Here is a 16,275-nt window from a genome sequence, read left to right as displayed (position 1 = left end):
TTATGACTGGTTAACTACCAAATACAACAGCAGTTAAATAATAAATTAACAATATTTACATTTTATACAATTATAAAAATATCAAAAATAATAATATTATAATAAATATAAAATTTATATTTAGAAAGTTATAGTTTAAATTTTTTAAAAATATAGAAAATATTTTTATTTTAAAGTTTTATAATATTAATTAAAATTAATTGATATATTTTAGCATTTTTATAATTTCATTTTAATTTTTTATTGAATTTTTTTATTTTTGTATTTATATTGTTTTGGAAAAAAAATAATTTTTTTTATCCTCCCGCAAACGCCCGCAACCGCAAACGCTAGCTGGAACCAGCTTTTGAATTTATGAGGTTCAGAGCGATTTGGAGCGATTTGGAGCGGTTTAGAGCGGTTTGAGCGATTGTTGCAAAACGCCAGCAACCGCTACCAACCGCAAAAGCTGCGTTTGCGGGTGGTAGCGGGAAAACCAGTCATACCCTTAATCAAAAGATTTTGAAACCAAAATATTTGCAAACAAAATCATTTATCAACAACAATAATTATATTACATATTATAATTATCATATAATTAGTTACCACAATAAATTTATATTATATTATTTATACAAAACAAAAATTATTTATAAAAGCGAAACAAATTACCCGTGCGGTGGCACAAATCAAAGTTATATTATGCAATATAGTTAACTAATCTATTTTAGACTGTTTTACTTGTATACTACATTCAAGTCTTTATTTTTATTTTTTTGAACAACTCACTGATAAGTCCGATGTTTACTCGTTTGGAGTTGTTTGATTCGAAGTTCTCTGCGCTAGACCAGCTGTTGATCCGTTGCTTGTAAGAGAGCAAGTGAACTTAGCAGAGTGGACTATTGAGTGGCAAAAGAAGGGAATGCTAGATCAAATGGTTTATCCGAATATCGCTGATCAGATCAAACCGTGCTCGTTGAAGAAGTTTGCGGAAACTGCAGAGAAATGCTGTGCGGATTATGGTGTGGATAGACCAACGATAGGTGATGTTCTGTGGATCTTGGAACATGTGCTTCAGCTTCAAGAATTTGGACCAATGGACAAACACTGAAGAAGCTTGTGGAGATGTTAATGGCTCGGAGACGGCAAGGCAGGGTCCGTCTAGTGGCTCGAACACAGAGAGGGACAGTGGAGATGGGACTTCAGGTATAATCATAGTACCCAAGTGTTTATTTAAACTAATAGTATTAGCTTTACGGTTATACCAACTTTTCCTTAACCATTTGTCCCTTTCGGTCACATGATTCACATCTTCTAAAATTAAATAAAGCAGAGAAGTAGCAAAATAAATAAATATTGTAGCTCATTTCAAAAAGAACTAATAATAATTTTGTTATTATTATTATATAGTTCACAAATCTCACAAAATGGTTTTCTTTTTTAGAATATCAAACCGATTATTACAAATAAGTTCGAAATAAACCAGCAGTAGTCTCTTAGCACTTTAGCAGATGAACACTCTGACTCAGACGGAGAGTTCGGTCTTGGAGATCAAGATACCATCACTATCAGCATAAAGCCATTCCCCATCCCTGATCAAAGTCCCTCCAATATTAACCGGCACATTCTTCTCACCATGACCTTTCTTACTAGACTTCAACGGGTTAGAACCCAATGCCCTAACCCCAACATCGCAGTCATTGATCTCATCCACATCTCTAACGCATCCATTCACCACAATCCCCACCCACCCGTTGTTCTGAGCTAACTGTCCGAGGTTTCCTCCAACAAGCGCGCACCTCATGCTTCCACCACCGTCTATAACTAAGACTGCACCTTCTCCTTTTGTCTCTAGTTGGTTTCTGACTAGGACATTGTCTTCAAAGACCTTGAGTGTCACGATTGGTCCGGAGAAGCATCTTCTTTGGCCATAGATCTTGAAGATTGGGTGGAGGGCCCGTAGGTCTCCGTTTGATATTAGTTCTGCGTTACTGTCACACGCTTCTGCGGTTGCAAATGCAGCCATGTGAGATTGTTTCGTGTGTTCTGCACTGGAATCACAAGGGGCTAGAGTAAGTGGCTAAAAGAACGATGACAATAGTATAACAAAGAAAGCCTAGACAAGGGACGTTTCTTCTTTAACATGAACTCGAATGATTCAAAGGATGTATCATTTTTTACCAGAAAAAATATTACTAACACTAGATAAACGCACTTAAAAAGCAGATGACAATATTAACCATAAAGAACTATCTGTGAGTTCAAGATAAATGCGCCACAGCAGCGAACAAGATAAAATCAAAATATATTGTTTATAAACAAGATTCTTGTTAAACTCTTTGTATATAATATGGTGTTAAAACCAGACATGGAAGTAGTTAAGATTTAGATCAAATTCTCAGGTTCAAGAAAATAAAGCAAGACTCAAACTGCAAACAACTTACTAAATGCAATCCTCTATACGATTCCTAACAACTGACACTTCTATAATTAATTGCATTACATGCAGATGAATTGATGACTGTTTGTTAGACTCTTACGTCTAATACTATATGTTAAATACAAATGCCTTGCGGATTGTTTATGAGGATTGAGCACGAGGCTATTAACAACAACAAACAAAAAGATTATCTTCAAGGACTATATATTAAAACAAGAAAACAATGAAATCTCAAAAGTCAAATTCTTTTGGTTACAGTAGGAAGCTATTAATTTGAATAACATACTAACATGAACTATTTCTATTTTTGTCCAAAGAACACTGCTCCGTGGTTATACGGCGGGAAAGCTCCAAGTACACTCGTACCGCGGAAATATAACTAAATTTCACTACACAACAGCTAGTTCCGAACAATCCTTCCTAGAAAACAGAGTAGCAGACAAGACTTGTTTCTCAAGAGAAAAACACCAAACACTGAAACACTTCAAGTTCTTCAAATAAAATAAAAAAAAAAACAAATCATAACATGGTTTCAACAAAACTATACAAGCAAAGGAAGACGAAGAAAGAAAAATTACCAAAGAGATAGACAGAGAAGAGCTTCTAAAGTTTTGGACTTTCTACTACGGCTGAGTGATTTTTAAACGGTGATGCATACACAAGCAACGGGTAGAGATCAGCTTCCTCGTGTCAGGCTAATCCAACGCACTGAAAATCCTTATAGAAAGTTGTGCCACTACAGCCACTTGGGCTCCTATCGTGACTTTGTCGGTGCGGGTCTTTTACGTCGGGTCGGGTCATTTACCTTTTTCAAGTTGTTGACTTTTGGTTCGCTCATCCGACAGTCAGAACAAGTCAGTTAGGTCAACCAATATATATTTTATAATTTATTCAAGCATGTTGGGCTTAATGGGCTGAGTGTAAAATTTCAAAACCCATGTTTGGTCTTTCCATTAGTGTGGGTCCATATTACACTATGGGGCCTACTATAGACGTAAGAACTGACAAGAAATCAGAGCCGTCGATCCTCTGTGTCTGAAAGTTTGTTTTGCGGGCTCCCACTAGAGAGAGAAAGAAATTACTCCACGCCAGTCGTGCTTCGGCTGTCACATGAGTGTTGTGTCACAGCGCTGTAACGTGATTATTTGAGGCTGTTAAAGGGAACAAAAGGAAAAAGAAAATAAAAACCATTAAAGGCTTGGTCAATGTCTCTTTTTGACCGGGTTTTTTGGAAAAACTGCCCACCCCATTTCCAATTAAATATTCAATCTATACTATTATTTGCGAAGTAAATTTTTGGAATCGAGCTCTCACATTAAAAGTTAGAGTGGTTAATAACATTTATACCCTTACTGAATAAAATGTATAACTAAATTAAAAAATAAAAACTAAATTTTAATTTATTTGATTAGATAATTGATTATGTAAAAAAAAAAAAGATTAGATAATTGATTAAAATTAATAATAGTAAGAATTATCCAAAATCTGAAAATATAATTTAAAAAAGAGATAATTTCTGTATATATTGTATTGTTATCTGAAAAAAGTCTTTTAGTAAAAAGTCAAAACATGAATTATATAACTAAATATTAATCAAATAAAACTCGTAATTATATAATGAATAAAATGTATAACTAAATTAAAAAATAAAAATGAAATTTTAATTTATTTGATTAGATAGTTGATTAAAGTTAATAATAGTAATAATTATCCAAAATCTGAAAATATAATTTAAAAAAGAGATAATTTATGTATATATTATATTGTTATCTGAAAAAAAGTCTTTTAGTAAAAAGTTAAAAAATGAATTATATAACTAAATATCAAATAAAATTCATAATTATATAATTAAAGATAAAATATTGAATTATCCAAAATAGAAAAATATAATTAAAAAAAAGATTATATATATATATATATATTTGGAATCGAGCTCTTACGTTAAAAGTTAGAGTGGTTAATAATGTTTATACCCTTAATGAATAAAATGTATAACTAAATAAAAAAATAAAAACGATATTTTAATTTATTTGATTAGATAATTGATTAAAATTAATAATAGTAAGAATTATCCAAAATCTGAAAATATAATTTTAAAAAGAGATAATTTATGTATATATTGTATTGTTATCTGAAAAAGTCTTTTAGTAAAAAGTTAAAAACATGAATTATATAACTAAATATTAAACAAATAAAATTCGTAATTATATAATTAAAAATAAAATATTGAATTATCCAAAATCAAAAAATATAATTAAAAAAGATTATATATATATATATATATATATTGTATTGTTATCTGAAAAAGTATTTTAGTAAAAAGTTAAAAACATAAATTACATAATTACATATTAATCAAATAATTTTTAATTACATAATTAAAAATTTAATATTAATTTATTTTAAGATTTATTTTAGTATAATGAATATAGTGTACAAAGAACTTTTAAAAATTATGAAAATGTTTAAGCCCGCATCGCGGGCAAAATACCTAGTTTAAGGTATAATTAAGATTTAAGAGTACTCTATAATTAAATCTAGTATTAAATGATTCTATTTTATTAATGTCTTCATAAACTGAAATACTCTAGTCTCTCTATATTTTTCTGAGACCGCAAGTTATGTAGCCCTTGACGTACGTTACTCATCCGTAGTTGATAGTAACGGTACTTAAAATTGTGTATTTAGGGTTTACGCAGACATAAATATTTAACGTATCTTGAATATACTATTTGTAAAGAATCTTTGTCGGGAGTTGTTTTGTTCGTTTGATGATTTTTCAGTTTTCATGATCCGTTTATCATCAGGTAGTATATCACATTTCATCTATTTTGAGTCATTTTTCTATGCAATAATGCAAGCAACCTCTAAATTTTACAATGTATCTTAAAAGTATCTCCTGGATATGTTTTAATTTAAGAGTATATGTTTCATCAAATCATATGCATGCATGTAAAATACCAATTAGAAAATAAAAGATCACATGCCTGATGCATGTATGAGAACATGTCAAATTCAAAACTAAACAGTTACACGTTTATTGATATAAGTCGAAAGATGTACGAGAACATGTCAATTTCAAAATGAAACAATTTCAAAATGTACGTCTTTAGTTTCATATACTACTAGTTTGAACTTCGACTAAACGATGATTTGTGTACTTAAAAGCATAATAATTAATAATCGACTAATTAAATCTCAATATAAGACAAAAACATAGATTATTTAAATTGCTTATTGTTGTAACTGGTTGACACAAACATATTTTGACTATTGGATGTCAATATAAGTTAGAACAAGTGACAAATTTTCTGTACATTAATCCACTCCTTGTGTTTGTTCTTGCCATGCTTTAATCTACAACTTGTTAATGGTACCAATATTTTGGCAAAGTATATATATATCCCTTTCACTTAATTTTTCTAGCATAGTTACTCACATACATAGACTATAAATAGCTTGCAGATACGATTTGTTATGTTCCAGAATTTTATAACAATGTGACACTTATAGTAAAAACAAACAACAACCTGCTTTATATTTAACTTTTATCTGTTCTCCTCCACAAAGGATAATTCGGTTTTTCTTTTCTATCAGTTTCTGAATATGTATCGAACCAATATAATAAGAGTGCAATAATAGAATAATAATTATCTTTTTTTCTTCATTCGACATGTGGCAGAGTAAGAACTTTTGGCAATAATTTTCCCGCTTTTAATAAAATTTATTCCTATTAATAGCCAAACCCGAAAAAATGAAACTGGAATAGTAATAAATGTTAAAGATCACCTGCGCCACACCTCACCGCACATCAAACCGATTAGCCGACGATCTTATTCTCTCAACCTCGATTACTCCACGTGGCGTGTTGTTATAGGAAAATTCAGTAGACAGAAAACGTTTTGTGTAACACAAAATCACAAATAGCCATCTTCTTCACCATTTCTGCAAAAACTTTCATTCTTCCTCTTCCTTGTCTACCTTGTCTTCAGTAACAATCAGAAAACAAAGATCAAATGGTTTCATAATTCTCTCTTTGTCTCCTTTTTTGTCTTCCTCTTTTATATTAATTTTTATAAATTCAAAGCATAACAAACGCAAAGTTGATTTTTTATTATAATTTTCGTGTCGATGGAGAGAAAGTCACAGTGATTAATCTAATCATACTGTTGAAATCTTTGCTCTTTTGTCAAATATTCATCATCATTTTGTTTTGTGTAAACAAAAAAAAACATATCTTTCTCGTTTAGGAGAGAGAAAATCCTGAAGACGAAGGAGACAGGAAGAGGAACATATCTCTCGTAATCCACTGCTAAATTCGGATCCGGATCGGTTGGGTTTTTGTTTTTTTTTCGGTGTCCAGTTGGATGTTTGCGGCGGAACTAAAAGTTTTCGTTTGCGGCTGTGACTGTGGTTCGTCGTCTTCAATCAACATCCTCTTCCTCTTTCTTCCAAAACGCTACAGAGATGACGCCAGTTGATAATAGTAACTACAACAACAGTTCTTCTCATCAAAAACTCGGTTATGAACAAAGTGGGTTGAAGAGGAAGACATCTGATGCCACTACAAACACCAATGATCATCAAGAAGTGGAAGAAGGAGAAGGAGAAGAGCAAAGAGGTGTTGATTCGATGGTTGGTGGTGGTGCACCTGCAGAGGATGGATATAACTGGAGGAAATACGGACAGAAGCTAGTGAAAGGAAGCGAGTATCCACGAAGCTATTACAAGTGCACAAACCCGAACTGTCAGGTGAAGAAGAAGGTCGAGAGATCAAGAGAAGGCCACATTACTGAGATTATATACAAAGGAGCTCATAATCACTCCAAACCTCCGCCTAACCGCCGCTCAGGAATGCAACTAGATGGAACTGAACAAGCTGAACAACAACAACAGCAGCAGCAGAGAGATAACACTCAACAACAAGTTGGAAGCAATGAGAACAACGTCGAAGAGGGAAACCAATCTGCTCAAACCGGAGGTCAATATGAGTCAGGTGATGTGATTGTGGTTGATGCTTCGTCAACATTCTCTAATGATGAAGATGAAGATGATAGAGGGACTCATGGGAGTGCTTCTTTGGGATATGATGGAGGTGGAGGAGATGGAGAAGGTGGAGAAGATGAATCCGAATCGAAAAGAAGGTGTTCTTTATCTTCTTTAAACACAGAATCATCAATCTAACATATGCAGCTGTTCCGACTTAAAAAAAAACGTTTTGCTTGTTTCAGGAAACTTGAGGCTTACGCAATAGAGATGAGTGGAGCAACAAGAGCTATTCGCGAGCCAAGAGTCGTTGTGCAGACAACGAGTGGTGTTGACATTCTCGACGATGGCTATCGCTGGAGAAAGTATGGTCAGAAAGTTGTCAAAGGCAATCCAAACCCGAGGTTCTTACAAAACTCTATAACATTAAAACAAATTGGTCTCTTGTTGTAATAAACAATGTTTCTTTTTTGTAGGAGTTACTACAAATGCACAGCACCTGGATGTACAGTGAGGAAACATGTAGAGAGAGCTTCTCATGACCTCAAATCCGTTATAACCACTTACGAAGGCAAACACGACCACGAAGTCCCTGCCGCACGTAACAGTAGTCACGGTGGCGGCGGTGGAAACGGTAACAGCGGCGTTTCAGCTGCTCAAACTAATCATTACTCAGAGCCTCCACGTGGCAGATATGACAGACAGCTCAACCAGTCTCAGTTTGGACGTCCCTTTAGCTTCCAGCCTCATTTGGGTCCTCCTTCCGGTTTTGCGTTCGGTCTAGGACAAACCGGTTTGGGTAATTTTTCGATTCCTGGTTTAGCGTTTGGTCAAGGGAAGTTACCGAGTTTACCTTACCAGTACCTGAGTCAACCGGGTGGGATGAGTGAAGCGATGATGCAGAGAGGGATGGAGCCTAAGGTTGAACCGGGTTCAGAAACAGGACAATCGGTATATAACCAGATAATGAGTAGATTACCACAGATTTGAACATTTTTTCTCTTTTCTTTTGCATTTGCATATGATAAATTTTAATTTCTGTTTCATTTTCTTTAATTTTTATTAGTTTGGAACATTGGGGAAGGTTAAAAGCTGTTACCATTTCCGTTCTTTTTTTTGATATATTTATAAGTTATACAAGCTAGTAAGAGGTAGTAAGAAAAGAAATGAGGAAAAATAGTTCTATTTAGAGAGTCAAAATTATATGATAATGTTTACATATCAAATAGAAAATTTTACATCTGCATCTCAGCAAACATCCTTTGACTCTCCCAGAGGCAAATAGTTTTTTCAGGACCAAAGAGTAGATTTTGTAGACCTTGAATTGTTGGAAAATAAAACGCAGTTCTTCCACCTCTTCGAGTGTTTCTGTCATACGCAGTATTGAATTTGTCGACCATCTGCAAATTGAACAAATAGACATGAAACAGAGTCACTATTTAACCAAGAATGATAAAAGAACATAAAGAAAAAAAAAACATAAAGGTGATGGTATCAGAGGCATGAAAATAAACCGAATTCGAAAGTCCGAACTGAATCGAACCCGACCGAATAAAAAAAAATATTAATCGATCCAAACCTGACATAAATACTGAATGGATCTGGTTATACGGTATCACGGATTATAGTTTTACGCGAACTGAATCTACAATCAAATGAATATGAAAAAAAATCCAAAATTTCAAAAGTCCCCAAAAAGAACTTGTGCCATATCCGATCTAAGAGCATCTCCAACCCCACTCTATTTTTCACTCTAAAATAGAGTTTAGAGTAAAGAATGCTCCAATGGTACTTTATTTCTCACTCTATAATAGAGTAAAAAATAGGTTTACTCCAAATATAGAGTAATTTGTTTTTTTTTTGTTCATCACTCTATTTTCTACTCTAAAATAGAGTACCATTGGAGCAAACTCAAACTCTATTATAGAGTTACTCTATTTTAGAGTAAAAAATAGAGTGAACCATTGGAGATGGTCTAAATCTCTATTACATAATTAAAATACTTAGTCTAATTTATATTTTTGGTATTTGGTTAATATTGATTTTTTTTTTTATGTTTTGACAATTGCATTTGAAGTTAGTTATGAATAAATTTGCATTTGAAGTTTAAACGATTTTCTTTTTACAAGGGTTTAAATAATATTTTTTACGTTTATAGAGTTGATAGTTGTTTATTTTAATTTATTTATATTTCATTACATATGATTCACATTCGTACAAGGGTAATTTGTCATGAATTGTGATATGTATGATATTGTCACATATAGTTCAAGAATGAGCTTCGTATGGTTGATAGACGAGTTTCTTAAAATTATTATGAAGGACAATAAAAAGGTTTGATAAAGCCACATACACAATTTATTGAAAATATTGGAAATATATTGAGTTTAGTCAAGTATAAATTGATATTTTTGAATTGATAACCCAATTAAAACAAGAAATCAAAACTATTTCGGGTTTAATTGGAGCTTCGACATACAATTAAACCAAATGAAACCCGATTAAACATGGATGAAATCCAATTCCAACTTTTGCAATATCTAAATAAATTTAAAATTAATGAATTTGAAACCCGAATGAACCCGAACCGAAATCCGATTGGAGCTCTGATTGAGCCAATTAATTTAAATAAGACAAAAACAATTTGCAAACTGCAACAAAATATTGAATACATTCATTTTTAATAAAAAAAAATAAAAAATATTTGCAAATTGCAACAGAGTTCACCAAAAATACAGTTTTCGCAATGGATAATAAAGTAAAATTGTTCTTTTTCACAAAATAAAAAAGAAATGCGTTGGTGAGCCTAAAAATGTGTGTGGTGTGGATAATATATAAATAAAATATATTAAATACCAACGAAGCTGTGGCCAAACACAAAAAAAATAATAATACACCGCTACGAGAGAAGAAACGATAGATTGCGATTTGGGAGGAGGTGATCAGAGGACGGAGGAACCAATTCTAATTAGAACTCGACGACGGTTATTGCGGCGTAGTAGTAATCACTTGACAGCATGGCGATGAGAGACCTTGTCAACGGCGGAGCGGCCTGCGCAGTTCCCGGCTCTTCTTCTTCTTCCAACCCCCTCGGAGCTCTCACCAACGCGCTACTTGGTTCCTCTTCCAAAACTCAGGTTTAGCTTCTTGATTCAGTTTCATGCTGAACAAAGTCGAATTCGAGATATTGGGGGGGTTTTAGATATTGTTTGTCCTTATCGCTAAAAAGCATTACGTAATCTCTGACTTTGATTGCTGATTTTGGTGGGGGCAGGAAAGGCTCAAGGAGATACCTAATGCCACCAGTTCAGGTCCCGGGCCTCAGTTTTACTCTCAGGACCAACACTTAAGCTCGCTTCCTGGTTCTGAGTTAGATCAGCCTCTTCTCCAACCTGGTGCTCAGGTTATTAATGTTATGCAAATTTTTGACTCTTTTTGTTTTTAATAAAGTTGTAGCATTTACTGATTATATACCTTTCTGATGGGTCTGCTAATTATCAGGGGACAGAGTTCTTCCGTGGCTTTCGATCTGTGGATCAGAATGGTCTTGGTGCAGCTTGGGATGAAGTGCAGCGTGGTGGACCTATGCCTCCTATGGGACCTATGTATGAGCCTGTCCAGCCCACATTTGAAGGTTTCTGATCTTATTTCACTCTTACTTTTCCTATCATATGTATTTAGAGCCGGGTACAAAATGGATTGATGTTGTGGTTTTGATGTTTAATGAATGGTAACATCTTCAATCACAAAGTAAACATCTTTAGTTGTAGGAAGAAAAGCAGTGAACTGCATATGAGTTCCTTCAAATTCTCCCAGATGGCCGTCTCGTGTTTTGGCTTGTCATTGTTTATTGCTTTTGTCAAAGTGTGCTTGCTTGCTTAAAATTGTTTTCTCCATTGCAGGACCCCCTCAAAGAGTTTTGTCAAACTTTCTGCATTCATTTGTTGAGAGTAGCCGTGGTGGCATTCCTTTTCGTCCAGCACCTGTCCCTGTGCTGGGATTGTCACAAAGTGACAAACAATGCATACGTGATCGTAGTAGCATAATGGCCCGGCATTTTTTTGCCGACAGGGGAGAAGAATTTATCAATTCTCAGGTTTGCTGTCTTGTCTGATAGTTTCATGTAGCTGCATCATTGTGTCGTATGCCTTCAACTTGGGTTATAAGGGTCAAGTTTAGCTATACGATATGTGCTTAACGTTTTGGCGTACTATCATTCATGTCGTCCCTCTTTAGCAATTAAAAATTAATTCAATATTATGATGAAGTGTAATAATGATATTCATAGTTTATGTCCGGCTTCCTTGATCCTAAATTTGCTTTTAAATCTTACATTTTAGAATGAAAATGAGGGTCAGGGCTTTGGTTTAGAACCCTTACTGTTGTGTTACTTGTTACTTTTATTGCTCTATTTTTGTGTTTGTTTGCAACTTCTTTTCTCAATTGTTGGCTGCTTATATTGTCCTCTGTTGTTTTTATAGGTAAATGCATTACTGTCGTCGTTAGATATCGATGATGGCATTCAAGCTAGAGGTCATATGCCTGGGAGATTTCGGGAGCTAGATGATTACTGGAATGAGTCTCAGGCTGTTACGAAGCCTGGTTTACATCCTGCGGATAGTTGGGCGACTGAATTTGACCAGCATCAGCATGGGATGAATCATGGGGGTCCTGACGCATGGGTCAACTCTTTTGAGCAACAGCATGGTGTGAATGGGTGGGCCACCGAGTTCGAGCAGGTACTTTCTCCTTCAATTGTCTGATATATTTTATTTGAATGTCCAAACCAGACTCATGTTTAACAAGCTTGCAGTTAGTATAACAGAATATCGAGGACTTATATTTTTGGTTGAGTATAGGCTTTGATTTGCTAGTTCCCATGGCATAGTTGTTCAAAAGCCTGAATCTGTTGCAACTTTTTTTGTGATATCATTCATCAGTGTTTGACTCGCGTTTAATTTGACAGCACCTTAGCTTTTCAGGTTCTGAAAACCGTTGAGTCTCACCTATTTCCTTTTTGGTTGAATATTTTTTGAAGGGTCAATCTCAACTGATGTCAAACCAAATGAGAAGTATGAATATGCAAAATTTAGCTGCAATGGAGCAGACTCGTAAGCTTGCCCATACACTGTCTCAGGATGTCAATCCGAAATTTCAGGTTGGTGTAGAAATAAACTCCTTCATTTCCTTGATCATAGTTTCAGTAAGTAAGTTTGTAGTAGACTGTACTGTTGGACGACATCTGTTTTTTCTAGACTGTTCTGATCCCTTTTTTTTTCCATTGCTGAGAACTTCTTGGGGCGATGTTTGGGCTTGTGCCCCAGAATTTGAACATCTCCGAAACTATCACAAAAATTGCTTTTGCATTTAAGGATGTTGTGCTGAGCAGTTCTCTTGGGATTTATCTAAAATCCTAGCAAAATGTGTTTGGTGAATGCAGAATTCAAGATTCCTTCAGTTTGTTTCTAAGATGAGCCGCGGTGAACTCATTATGGATGAGAATGAGGTCAAGCCTGGACCTGCCCCTGGGGACTGGGCTACTGAATATGAACAGCAGTATCTGGGGCCGCCAAGTTGGGCTGATCAATTTGCCAATGAGAAAGTATGTACTGGTTAATAAATGTATGTTTTTGCTTTAGGGTCTACTCGCTACTGTTAGCACGCTAGTGCAAATTGATTTAATGTTATTCCGTTCTTGCATAGCTTAGCTGTTGTAGTGGATCTCCTGCATTTTGTATTTTAGAAATGCAATGTAGTGGAAAGGCGGAGCGTAGATTTCTCTGTACACTTCTTTCCAGTAAAATGGTTCCTTATTACTTAGAGAATCTGATGTCTCTGACATGGTAGAAAGTTTAGCTACAACATATTGTCTCTTTTCCTTTCGATTATAAGCATCATCCTGCATCTAACGTAAGCTTTTTATTTTGGTGCGTGTAGCTTGCACGTGGACCAGAACAGTGGGCTGATGAGTTTGCTTCCGCTAACCGACAGCAAGAATCGGCTGAGGACCAATGGGTTAATGAGTTTTCAAAGTTGAATGTTGATGACTGGGTAGATGAATTTGCTGAAGGGCCCGCGGGTGGGAGTTCGGCTGATGCATGGGCAAATGCTTATGATGAGTAAGTTCATTATTATTTAATGGATCTTTTATAAGTTGTCTTTTTCATTGTGCTTTGTGCGTTCACAAATTTGAAGAATCAACTAATTAAATGGTCCCTCTCCAATTCCATTTCTTAAATCATTTAAGTCGTTTATTCACTTCTCTCCTGTGCAATTTCTCTGGTTTCTTGTTGTTTACGTAGACAGAAACTTCACAACTATGCAATTCCTTTTCTATAGCTAAGTTTTACGTTTCATTGTACAATTGATACTTTGCCTAGTTAGTCAAGGGTTATATTTGATTACCTCCTTTTGTTTTTATCTATGGAGATCTTGACACAATGCTTAACCAACATGCATCTTCGGCTTTCAAGTCAATCTAACATAAGTCTTTCCCTCTCCAGGTTTCTGACGGAAAAAAATGCTGAAAAACAAAATAGTGGTGTATACGTCTTCTCTGACATGAATCCTTATGTGGGTCACCCGGAACCTATGAAAGAAGGGCAGGAATTGTTTCGCAAAGGACTTCTGAGTGAAGCAGCGCTTGCTCTAGAAGCTGAGGTTATGAAAAATCCTGAGAATGCTGAAGGTTGGAGATTACTTGGGGTCACACACGCAGAGAACGATGATGATCAACAGGTTACTCAGATTAATTTTACATGAACCGTTATTTACACATGGCACATAAATAAAGAAGAAGAGGTTGCTAAAATCTTTTAATATTGTGGATGCAGGCAATAGCTGCAATGATGCGGGCACAGGAGGCCGATCCGTCAAATCTAGAGGTGCTTCTTGCACTTGGTGTGAGCCATACCAACGGTCAGTGCTTGAAATCTAGCAATATGTGTTTGTTTTTGTAACATTATCTTGTTACTCAATAAGATTACTTGTGGCCATACGTTTTTGAAATTAGATTGGTGACTAATATGCTGTACCCTGTCATAACAGAGTTGGAGCAAGCAACTGCTTTGAAGTACTTATATGGATGGCTGCGGAATCACCCCAAGTATGGATCAATCGCACCTCCAGAGCTTGCAGATTCCCTGTACCATGCTGATGTAAGTGCCATTCTCCACAGTTGAAACTCATATCATAATTGTATTGAAACACTATTCCTTCTCCATGTATAAACAGATTGCCAGATTATTCACTGAAGCTTCTCAGATGAATCCTGAGGACGCCGATGTGCATATAGTGCTAGGTGTTCTCTTCAATTTGTCAAGGGAATTCGATAGAGCAATTACTTCCTTCCAAACAGCTTTACAGTTGAAACCAAACGATTATTCTCTTTGGAATAAGCTTGGCGCAACTCAAGCCAACAGTGTCCAGAGTGCTGATGCCATATCTGCTTATCAACAGGTAAACTCTTCGATGCACAGAAATTAAAGCTTCTCCAAATCTCATTGTTTCTCTTACTGTTTAACTGTCTTGTTCTGTTTTTCTACTGGCAGGCTCTGGATTTAAAACCTAATTACGTTCGTGCCTGGGCAAACATGGGGATCAGTTACGCAAACCAGGTTCGATTCTTGTAACTTGTATCAGAAGCAAATGTCTGTACTGGAACTAACGTGAGTTTTGTATGCTATTGTGTAATTTCTAAATGTAACAGGGGATGTACAAAGAATCAATCCCTTATTATGTTCGTGCCCTTGCGATGAATCCTAAGGCAGATAACGCTTGGCAATACTTGAGGCTCTCGTTAAGGTATGTATTAAAGCTTCTGAACTAGAAAATCTATTTATGTCGTTTGAAACTTTTCTAAGTTTTTTTAAAACTTTATGTAGCTGTGCGTCAAGACATGACCTAATCGAAGCTTGTGAGGCAAGGAATCTCGATCTCTTGCAGAAAGAGTTCCCACTTTGAGTAGAGAAGCTAAAGACGATTCAGACCCTTGAAAGTCCGAGTGGTCCTTACCGGTTAAACAGTCGATTTCTTTTACGGGAACTTGAAAAAAAATAAGAAAAAGGATTTAATACTATTACATTCGTAATGTTGTAGATATACCAATACATGATTATGTAGAGGTAAATGTATAACACGAAGTGCTAATAATAATGCTTCAAGAGAATTCATTTCAGTTTTGTGGTGTCCCGTTCTTCTGACTAATACAATTTTTACAGAAATGTACTGAGAAACAAAATAAAATGTGGTGGGATGTGAAGGTATCTGATCTGTCATTCCTCTTCTAATTCGAATCGAATGTAATGTTTAGTTTGAATAGTTGAGAAAAAAATGAAAATATCAGCTGTTTTTTAGTTGCGCTAATCATTGCTAGTCTTTGTCTTAAAAAGTGTACATGGGTGGACTAGCTAGTTACATATTTTGAACGCTATGCATGGGACCTAAATACACTAAAAATCTGCAAAACCGTGATGATTTAATTGGATCCTTCCTCTATGGACCTAAACCTAAAAGACCATAGAGGTAACAATCATCAAAAAGAAGAAGAAGGTAGTGGACCAGGGCCGTCTTAAACTCAATCGAGACCCTGTTCAGAAAAGAAAAACAAGGCCCTCTATAATAACTTAAATACTTTATGTTTTTTCTTAACAAAATATTATTATAAGATATAATAAATACACACAATCTAATATATAAGTAGAAGAAAAATCTTTTAGTTTTATGATTAAAAACTTACGAAAAACACCTTTTTGAGACTATGAATTTTTTAACTTCTTTTTCTTTTGAGTTTTTTTTTGTATCCATAATTAGGAGTTATAATCTATATAAAAACTAAAAGCAAAGAATCTGGATAGTCGTTAGAAAAAAAG

General features: G+C 34.9%; 3 protein-coding genes across 5 annotated transcripts; 2 read left to right on the top strand and 1 right to left on the bottom strand.

The window, feature by feature from the left end:
• Positions 1-1,325: 1,325 nt before the first annotated feature.
• On the bottom strand, positions 1,326-3,656 carry LOC103856943 (putative 4-hydroxy-4-methyl-2-oxoglutarate aldolase 3). 2 transcript variants are annotated; one of them, XM_009134071.3, is made up of 2 exons: positions 2,998-3,656; positions 1,326-2,030 (listed from the first exon to the last, which is right to left on the bottom strand). In XM_009134071.3, exon 2 carries the CDS (start codon positions 2,003-2,005, stop codon positions 1,505-1,507), a length of 501 nt encoding a protein of 166 aa, XP_009132319.1. In that variant the 5' UTR covers positions 2,006-2,030; positions 2,998-3,656; the 3' UTR covers positions 1,326-1,504. The 2 variants fall into 2 exon arrangements, with proteins under 2 accessions (XP_009132319.1, XP_009132318.1); XM_009134070.3 differs by having other exon boundaries at positions 1,326-2,025; positions 2,998-3,629.
• A 1,267-nt stretch (positions 3,657-4,923) lies between these two features.
• LOC103856942 (probable WRKY transcription factor 2) lies at positions 4,924-8,518 on the top strand. Of its 2 annotated transcripts, XM_033288672.1 has the most exons (4): positions 4,924-6,438; positions 6,670-7,563; positions 7,651-7,809; positions 7,882-8,518. In XM_033288672.1, exons 2-4 carry the CDS (start codon positions 6,887-6,889, stop codon positions 8,393-8,395), a joined length of 1,350 nt encoding a protein of 449 aa, XP_033144563.1. In that variant the 5' UTR covers positions 4,924-6,438; positions 6,670-6,886; the 3' UTR covers positions 8,396-8,518. The 2 variants fall into 2 exon arrangements, with proteins under 2 accessions (XP_033144563.1, XP_009132317.1); XM_009134069.3 differs by having other exon boundaries at positions 4,924-7,563.
• A 1,739-nt stretch (positions 8,519-10,257) lies between these two features.
• On the top strand, positions 10,258-15,581 carry LOC103856941 (peroxisome biogenesis protein 5). Its single transcript, XM_009134068.3, has 15 exons — positions 10,258-10,542; positions 10,680-10,808; positions 10,907-11,039; positions 11,308-11,501; positions 11,887-12,144; positions 12,444-12,563; positions 12,846-13,007; positions 13,343-13,524; positions 13,909-14,143; positions 14,239-14,323; positions 14,453-14,562; positions 14,639-14,863; positions 14,956-15,021; positions 15,114-15,208; positions 15,289-15,581. The coding sequence occupies exons 1-15, from the start codon at positions 10,423-10,425 to the stop codon at positions 15,365-15,367; spliced, it is 2,193 nt and encodes a 730-aa protein (XP_009132316.1). The 5' UTR covers positions 10,258-10,422; the 3' UTR covers positions 15,368-15,581.
• The last annotated feature ends 694 nt before the right edge of the window (positions 15,582-16,275 follow it).

Source organism: Brassica rapa, chromosome A03 (assembly GCF_000309985.2).
Source record: "Brassica rapa cultivar Chiifu-401-42 chromosome A03, CAAS_Brap_v3.01, whole genome shotgun sequence".
Lineage (NCBI taxonomy): Eukaryota > Viridiplantae > Streptophyta > Magnoliopsida > Brassicales > Brassicaceae > Brassica > Brassica rapa.
Note: the sequence above shows the minus strand (reverse complement) of the source record. Positions and strands in the feature narration are given on the sequence as shown.

Bases quoted from the DNA above. Each gene is read 5' to 3' on its own strand.
- LOC103856941 (XM_009134068.3), top strand. From the start codon at position 10,423: ATGGCGATGAGAGACCTTGTCAACGGCGGAGCGGCCTGCGCAGTTCCC. The intron at 10,809-10,906 runs GTTATTAATGTT...GCTAATTATCAG, and splicing joins TTCTCCAACCTGGTGCTCAG to GGGACAGAGTTCTTCCGTGG. The intron at 15,209-15,288 runs GTATGTATTAAA...AACTTTATGTAG, and splicing joins TACTTGAGGCTCTCGTTAAG to CTGTGCGTCAAGACATGACC.
- LOC103856942 (XM_033288672.1), top strand. From the start codon at position 6,887: ATGACGCCAGTTGATAATAGTAACTACAACAACAGTTCTTCTCATCAA. The intron at 7,564-7,650 runs GTGTTCTTTATC...TGCTTGTTTCAG, and splicing joins GAATCCGAATCGAAAAGAAG to GAAACTTGAGGCTTACGCAA. The intron at 7,810-7,881 runs GTTCTTACAAAA...TCTTTTTTGTAG, and splicing joins AAAGGCAATCCAAACCCGAG to GAGTTACTACAAATGCACAG.
- LOC103856943 (XM_009134071.3), bottom strand. From the start codon at position 2,005: ATGGCTGCATTTGCAACCGCAGAAGCGTGTGACAGTAACGCAGAACTA.